We start from the raw sequence: 8346 nt of genomic DNA, 5'->3' as shown, positions 1-8346 counted from the left end.
AGACTATGTATATCTTATTATCAAAGGTTATAAGGCAGAATGTGTTTGCCCACGACTAAAAGAAGTAATACAATTTACTTTTTTTCAAAGCACGCGTGGAATTAGCGGGCTCCTTCAGGTATTTCAAGGGAAAAAACAGAATCTGTTTAACTAATTTTCTATATTGCTTATTTATGCATTTGTGACCATAGCTTTCCACTTTAGCTCATAAACTGGATGGCAAAATAGAGTTTGACCATTTCATATCTATGTTGTCTTATTAGGAAAATAAAGTTTGTTTTATAGCTGATGCTTAATATGTTTTATCGACCGGTGAATGCTCAACTTTAGCTCATAAACTGGATGGCAAATGCTAATTTTGATGGGCCTTTTGCCACTTATTGTTTTATGGTTGTCTAGACAGCTGATGACATGCTTCTTTCTTGCTAATTGTCAATTCTTGTGTACATGGTCCCTCAGCTACTTATGCTTTGCTAGACAATGAGAGTATGTAGATAGCATGTATGGTCTTTACATTGTTTTGCGCAGGTTGAGATGCATCACATGATATTTTCTATTTACATTTATGAGTATTACAGAATCCTTTTTTTCCACAAGGGGCAGTAGCTGTGCCATTTGATTCGAACGACAAAGAGTTGATCACAAAGGGGTGGCATTCAGGATATATACACACAAAAGAGTATAGAACCAAACTATATGATGTAATTGACCACTATTTATATTAACTTCTCATGTACACAATGTTCACGAGTTCATGTATTAAGTACATTTATTTGTGTTTACTTTTCTTCAATGCAAGTTTACAGCTACTCGGAGTTTCTAATTGTAGACTCAACTATCTTGGCCTACCGATGATCTAATTTGTGGCATTATTACCTTAAGAAAATATTTGCATTTAATTTCCTTTATATACAAGGGGTATAAGTTCTTACCAAATGTACTCAAATATACGGTTATTGAAAAAAATGCAAACATTTTCAACACAAACATGGTTTTAAACGAGTCATTGCGCCCTATGGCGCAACTGGTCATCTAGTCTGTCCACAAAGTTGTAGGCCTTTGCAGCTCGACGTGCCTCCACATCACCGCCGGGGGTGGGGTTCCAACAACGCCACCGGCCACCATCAGCGCGCCGCACGCCAGTCGCAGCACCCCGTGCACCGCCGTGCAGTTTCCGTTGTCGCCGCTCGCCGTTCTTCAGTTGAAGCTTTTTGAAAAGCCGGTTGTAGCTTTCTCACCGTAGGTTGCAGCTTTTTGCGCCTGAACGGAGGCCGACCTCCATCAACACCGTCTCCGTTGAAGCTTTTTCATAAGTCAGATGTAGCTTTCTCAGTCGTCGGTCGTAGCAGTTTAAAGTGATGGTTGCAGATCCTTTGCACGCAAGTTGAAGCCCCTAATTTCTCTGGCTCCAGCAAAAAACAGAACCGGTTGTAGCATCTTGCGTTCATGGTTGTAGCTCCTCTGCGCAACGGTTTCAACACCTGCTTTCTTTGGTTCCAGAAAAAATGGCGCCGGTTGTAGCAATTGGCCCCACCGGTGGCAGCTCTACCAAGTGCATGTTGTAGCTCCGATGTAGCCGGTTGTAGCATTTCCATGCAGCACGTCGGCACCTTGCATCTTCGCCGGAATACGACGGCCGTAGTTGAAGCATGTGGCCGCCACCACCGTTCCCAACAGCCCTACATAGCCGCTGTAGGCCGGAGGTGAGGGAGACCGGAGATGAAAAAGGTGTTGGTTGTGCGCCTTGCAGGTTCGCTGGGATATGGCGGCCGGCCGTCAGGGCCGGTCCTGAGATTTGGGGGGCCCGGGGCAGGAACTAAAGCTCAGGGCCCCTTAATGTAAATATTATAAATTGTTATTACATGTGTTGATGTCAACATTTTCATCTTGCTTGGATTTAGAATTTTCATTAGTTGGTTTGTCTTCCTCCACAACAATAATCGCCAACTAATGATTTGGGTTCATTGACATACCAATATTAGTGCTGAAAAGAATTGCCAGTAGCTTCTATCTATGATTCTACCAAGTCATCTGCATGTTTTTTCCTTCTCATTTTTAGCTACAAGATGCGAATGTCGAAAGAGCATGGTAACACACATAGCAGAAACAAATATTACATCCAAGATTGAATGGTGCAAGGTAAGCATCATGTATGCAAAGAGAAATTACTTAATTAGCAAAGAGAAATTTCATAATATGGTTATGGCATACCTCGGACCTATCGATCGGCGTCGGTGATCAGGCGATCGATGATGCCACGATGTGGATTGATGTCCAGAGGCGGGAGGCGGGACGCGCTCAGGCCTCAGGGCATCCGCATCCATCGTGGAGACCGGAGGCGCTCGACGATGCTCATGCTGCGTGCGCCGGTGTGATTCCCTGCATGGCTGCGTCCAGCGCTGAGACCAATCGGTTGACTCGCATCTCACGATCAGGCCCCAGGGGAAAAGCTGAATAGAGATTTAGGGTTCGTCGGCATGGCGACTCGATTGTGCAAAGAAGGAAAGACGGAACGACCTATGATTAAGATCTTTTTAGAAGGAAAAATTGACGGATGACTGCGTGAATTCTGGCTGCGTGCGTACACAATACATCCCAGCCATGCCTCTTCCCCTGGGCCATGGACCAGCTTTTTTTCCTTTGAGCCATGGGCTAGCCTGGCTGCTGCGTAGCGGGAGGGGGCCCCTGGAATTTGGGGGCCCAGGGCGGTCACCCCCTCTGCCCCCCCTCAGGGCCGGCCCTGCCGGCCGTAGTTGCAACACGGAGCCGGTGGGAAGAGAGAGAGAGAGATGAACCAGGGAAAAAGGAATGGAGGAGAAAGCAGTGCATAGGGATAAGAGCATCTCTAGCCGTTGGCCCCTCCCAGGACGCATAAAAATCGCCTCTAGGGGCGAGCCGGCGATACAATCGGCGCTGGGGCGGTTTTGTGTCCAGTCGTCGTCCCCAGGCTTCGAAATTGGCCCACTTTTCAGCCTTATTTCGGCGAATAAAGGGCCCATATGGGCGAAAATAGGCCCATATTCGGCGTCGTTCGCCGTGTCTCGGCATTTAATTATCAACACAAATTTTCTTATCACATATTTTATCACAGAAAAATCAAATACTTCAACAAAATAGTACAACAACAAATAGTTCAATACAAATTATATAGTTCAACAAATAAAAACTCATATTTTCATCACATGTCGTGCCCGGCATCCCCCTTGAGCCTCCATAGGTGCTCAATCAGATCTTTCTGCAGTTGATGATGCACCTGTGGGTCTCGGATCTCCTGACGCATACTGAGATAGGCAGTCCATGTTGCCGGTAGCTGGTGATCAACTTCGACTAGAGGACCCTGCCTGTAGTATGGTTCAGTGTCAAACACTGGGTCTTCTTGCTCGCTCTCAATGATCATGTTGTGCAAGATGACACAGCAAGTCATAATCTCCCACATTTGATCTTTGGACCAGGTCTGAGCGGGGAACCGGACAACAGCAAATCGAGATTGGAGCACACCAAATGCCTGCTCGACATCCTTCCTGCAAGCCTCGTGAATCTTCGTAAACCAGGCGTTCTTGCATCCTGCTATAGGGTTTGAGATCGTCTTCACAAATGTCGACCATCTCGAATAGATGCCATCAGCTAGATAGTACCCCTTGTTGTAGTGCCGCCAATTGATCTCGAAGTTCACCGGAGGAGAATGACCTTCAACAAGCTTGACAAAGACAAGAGAGCACTGCAGCACGTTGATGTCATTGTGAGTTCCTGGCATACCAAAGAAGGAGTGCCAAATCCAGAGGTCCCGTGTGGCCACCGCCTGAAGTACCACACTGCAACCGCCATTGGCGCCTTTGTACATCCACTGCCAAGCAAATGGGCAATTCTTCCATTTCCAATGCATGCAGTCGATGCTTCCAAGCATCTCAGGAAATCCTCTTGCTCCATTCTGTGCTAGGATCCAAACAGTGTCTTCCGCATTGGGTGTTCTCAAGTATTGCGGTCCAAACACTGCCACCACTGCCCTACAGAACTTGTAGAAACACGCTATGCTGGTGGACTCGGCCATGTGCCCATAGTCGTCGAGTGAATCACCGGGAGCTCCGTATGCAAGCATCCTCATCGCTGTCGTCCACTTCTGGATGGAGGTGAATCCAAGGGCGCCGGTGCAATCCATCTTGCACTTGAAGTAGTTGTCGAACTCCTGGATGGAATTCACAATCCTGAGGAAGACCTTTCGGCTCATCCGATAACAGCGCCGAAATATTTTCTCGCCGTGAAGTGGAGCATCGGCGAAGTAGTCGGAGTAGAGCATGCAGTAGCCTTCGAGACGATGCCGATTCTTTGCTTTCACCCGCCCCGGCGCCGAGCCACCTCGCCGCGGCTTTTCATTGCTCGCCAGCAGCTGGGCGAGGGCGGCGAGCACCATGAGATGCTCTTCTTCCTGGACGTCGGCCTCGGCTTCCTCCTCCAGCAGCACGGTGAGCGCTTCCTCGTCATCCGAGTCCATCGCCGAGGCAGGCAAATTGCCGAACACCTTGCGCCCGGTGGACATGTACCCGCCGCTAAACTGCCTCTCCGCGGCCGGAAACGGCGACCGAAAACGCCCAGCTGCTGTTGGAGGGGCTGCCGCGGCGAAGCTCTGTTATTTTTCCGGCGGGGAATGGCTATCTAGCGGTGAAGGGCGGCGGGCGGCGCCGGGATATAGCTAGTATAGCTAAAATATTAGCTGAACACGCTGGTATTCACAGTGTGAATGGATGGTTTATCGCAGCCGAGCCAAGGAAAGGACATTGAGAAGGCGACGCCGGTGGCCCTCCCCTCCTCTCTCCGGCCGTGCCCGTTGTGTACCTTCGCAGTCGTCGTACGCAGCGTATTGGGCATCGCGTGTCCTTCTGTTTCAGCCAAAAGAACTACCTACTCGTGCATAAATATCATTCATACCTCGGCGCTTCCTATTCATCTTCCCATTCTAATCTTTCTTTCTAGACTAGACTGCTTACATACACATCTACTGTTGTGTTGTGTTACCTGGAATTTCAAGCATTCTAGGTATAGCTAATTGCATGGAGCTGTCTCTGGCCTTGGGTCGCCGGGGAACCGACGGCAGCAGGGTGGCCGACGATGAGGTGCAGCCGATGTTCCCGTGCCTCTACTGCGACAAGAAGTTTCTCAAGCCTCAGGCCCTCGGGGGCCACCAGAACGCGCACAAGAAGGAGCGCGCGGCCGGCTGGAACCCATACGTCTACCGCCACTACGCCTTTGCCAATCCCACCTCGTCTCGCGTGGCCGCCGCCACCGACAACTTCACCCCTGTCGCCGTGCACCGCGGTGGTAGTGGCAGCGCCCCACCGCTCCTCCATGTCGTTGCTGAGGCTGGTTCGCCGGCTCCATTGGTCCACGGCATACTAGCGGCAGCCGGCCTGTTCTCGGGCGACTACGGAGGTCTGTGGGACATGCTCAACTGGAGAAGGTCATCCGGCGGCGCTGAACTGGCGCCGGAATGCAACACCGGTGTGGAGATCGACCTGGAGCTGCGACTGTAGCAGATTCAGCTACCGACGACATGCATCTTGCAGGGTTATCTTCTAGCTCTCTTGGCTAATTTCTTTTGTCTATCTATCTTTTCGAGGTTTGTTGCGTTTTATGTCGAGACCGATGGTTTTTGTTGCCTTACGGCGGTTCAAGTATGCAGTTGTATTCAATTCGTCCCCTGCTGACAACATCTTAAGACGTGCAACCTACTCTCTCCGTCCCATAATGTAAGACGTTTTTTGACATTACACTAGAATCAAAAAACGTCTTACATTATGGGACAGCGGGATAACATATTCGTCTTACTTAATTATGTGCACTATACAAGGGATCGCACTCGTTTAAAGAAACTAGCTAGTCGTCAACCCATGCTTTTTGAGCATTAACTGTTCTTTTTGGTGAACCTGAGAACACATTGGTGCAATGTTGCTACAAAACCCAGATAACGTACAGTAGTATACTTTTTGCCATACTATTGAGTTATTTAAAATATTATGTCCCTTTGTCAAAATTGCTAGTTTTTTTCCGAAAATGGTCATGTCTATTATAAAGATTCACCAGAGGTACAAAACATCTCAAATATAGTAAAAATTACATCAAGGTCAATGGACCACCGAACGGCCAGTGCCGCCACCAGAACGAGCCGCCGACGTGCCACTATCGCCGCTCCCATACTAGAGCCGGCCTGACCTTGTCGATAACAGCCGGGGAATCTTCGTGCACATGCCACCATGGACCAGCGCCCCAGAGCCGCAATCGCCGCCGTTGAATCCTTGAATCAATCTAAAGAACCTGACCCCAAATATCGTTGTTGCGTACGCACGACGACAAACCAAAACCTTGCCGTCCCAAGGAGCTAGCGGGAACCTATGACGGAGCTCCGTGTAATCCACCCCCAACAGACGAACTTGAGGAGGATCGAAGCCCGGAAAACTGACTCGAAGAAGAAGCACCCCCATCCGTCCAAACGCTGCCCCTGCGAGGACTAAAACCCTACCTATCTACAAACCAGATCCGAGACAACGGAAATCCCTTACCTACCACCGGCCACCGGTGCGGCCGGCGGAGGGGAGGCGAATCCATGGGCTCCCCGATGGAGATCAAGGGACAATAGGCTTTCCTAGCCGCCTTGCGAGAGGGGGAAGAAAAGCTCCCCTGTGAAATTTCCTAGTCGTCTTACTTAGAAATATGATTGTGTCCAACATTAGAGTAGTGAGAATTTGGTGGCTAGGTGAGGCAAAGGTTGGGGCGAGAGCGTATCTGATTTACCGCAGCACCGGAAAGTACTCGCCGCGAGCGATGTCCGACCTACGAGCCAGGGCCATTGTCAACATGTTTCACATTCAACTCATTCTTTTCCAGATTTATTCAAACATTTTTTTAATGTGCAACCAGGGACCATCGGTATCAAGAATTGCCCTGGTTCTCCAGATACACCCTTAGGTTGGGGCAGCTCCGCTTGACATTAGTTGGGGCTGGCTCAAGTATGGGTCGACCACTCATAGACGGCAGAGTGGTGGTGGTGGGGGGGGAGGGGGGGGGGGCGATAAGAGGGCGGCGGTGAGGAGAGGGCAAGAGAGACAAAATGTTTTGAGTGCCGAAGGTGACCTATAGTAATTAATTTCCTTGCTCGTGCTCTAAGTTTTCTTGAGGGCATACCACACTCGGAGGGAAATGTGGAGATGATTTGTGATGTGATTCACATTGCAAATGGTGTTTAGAAACCTCATTTGCAATGTGAATGAGGCAATGTGGCGGGCCTTGTGAGAAGGACTTACCTCCCCCCTCCCTGCCATATCAAGTTTTGTTTGCAAGCACAACTAGTAAAACCATTCGTTTTATATCATGTGGTCATGAGTTTGACTCTTAGCCTGCATTTTATGCAATATTTAGTTTGTTTACTAATGTGGTAAATCAAAATAAAACCATTTCATATACTTAGTAAATCTATTAGGTTAAAATAGACCATTTTCATATATGTATTGCCTTAAATAAACCATTTCACACAATAACTAAGTCCAAGATATCAAAGAAAAAATATTTCAAATATTCCATGAACCCAAATTTCATACATCTCATATATTTACTAACCTTTTTATCAATACTTATAAATTTCAATGATAGCATAAGTTACTACACTTAACACGATGATTACACAGTAAAATTTGGAATCGCCCCACCATAATTATCTTCTCGTATGTAGCAAGTTTCTCCAAGATCTTGTTACTCTTGAAATGTTTTCCATCCTCCAATAGGCGGCAAGTCATAGCTGTATTCGTATTCATCCTCTTGAACAACATTCTCAAGCCCAACAATCCTTCTTTTCCCATACAATCACTACATCAGAATTCTTATTATGTGTGTGGTCTTCCACGTACATGATTAGGGTAGCTTGTGAGACTAACATGAAGGGTTCATTTATTTATTCCAGCTTATTGAGGTTAACATATGTCGTGCCGTAATTGTCATTTTCTACATGTCTGAGGTCGACCCAATTGAATTTCAACAACAAAATAGAGAAATTGACACAATTTTTAAAAGGAAAATTGCATTGTTATCTCCTAGCCCAAACAGTTGGTTGCTGCTACCTGGTACAGACAGCACAAACAGAGGAGGATTTAATGTCAGGAAGAGACCATACAGCACCAAGCTTCTACCAAGCCAAACAGAGGAGAATAGTTATTAATATGAAGTGAAAGCAATTCAACCATGTATTTATACTGAACAAAATGAATACCCAAAACAGAAAAATAATTAACAGAGGTTGGGAATATAATTTGGTTCAAAGTAGATAGAGATCCCATCATTCATTGTATTATAGTGTGAGCAAGA

The 8346-nt window shown here is 47.4% G+C and overlaps 1 protein-coding gene across 1 annotated transcript; it reads left to right on the top strand.

Moving 5' to 3' along the window:
* The first annotated feature begins 5045 nt into the window (after positions 1–5045).
* On the top strand, positions 5046–5525 carry LOC123101804 (zinc finger protein 7-like). Its single transcript, XM_044523091.1, has one exon. The coding sequence runs from the start codon at positions 5046–5048 to the stop codon at positions 5523–5525; it is 480 nt and encodes a 159-aa protein (XP_044379026.1).
* The last annotated feature ends 2821 nt before the right edge of the window (positions 5526–8346 follow it).

The sequence above is a fragment of the Triticum aestivum genome, chromosome 5A, assembly GCF_018294505.1.
Source record: "Triticum aestivum cultivar Chinese Spring chromosome 5A, IWGSC CS RefSeq v2.1, whole genome shotgun sequence".
Lineage (NCBI taxonomy): Eukaryota > Viridiplantae > Streptophyta > Magnoliopsida > Poales > Poaceae > Triticum > Triticum aestivum.
This window is presented reverse-complemented; position numbering and strand designations above follow the sequence as displayed.

Excerpts from the sequence above, each read along its gene's own strand:
- LOC123101804 (XM_044523091.1), top strand. The coding sequence starts at position 5,046 with ATGGAGCTGTCTCTGGCCTTGGGTCGCCGGGGAACCGACGGCAGCAGG.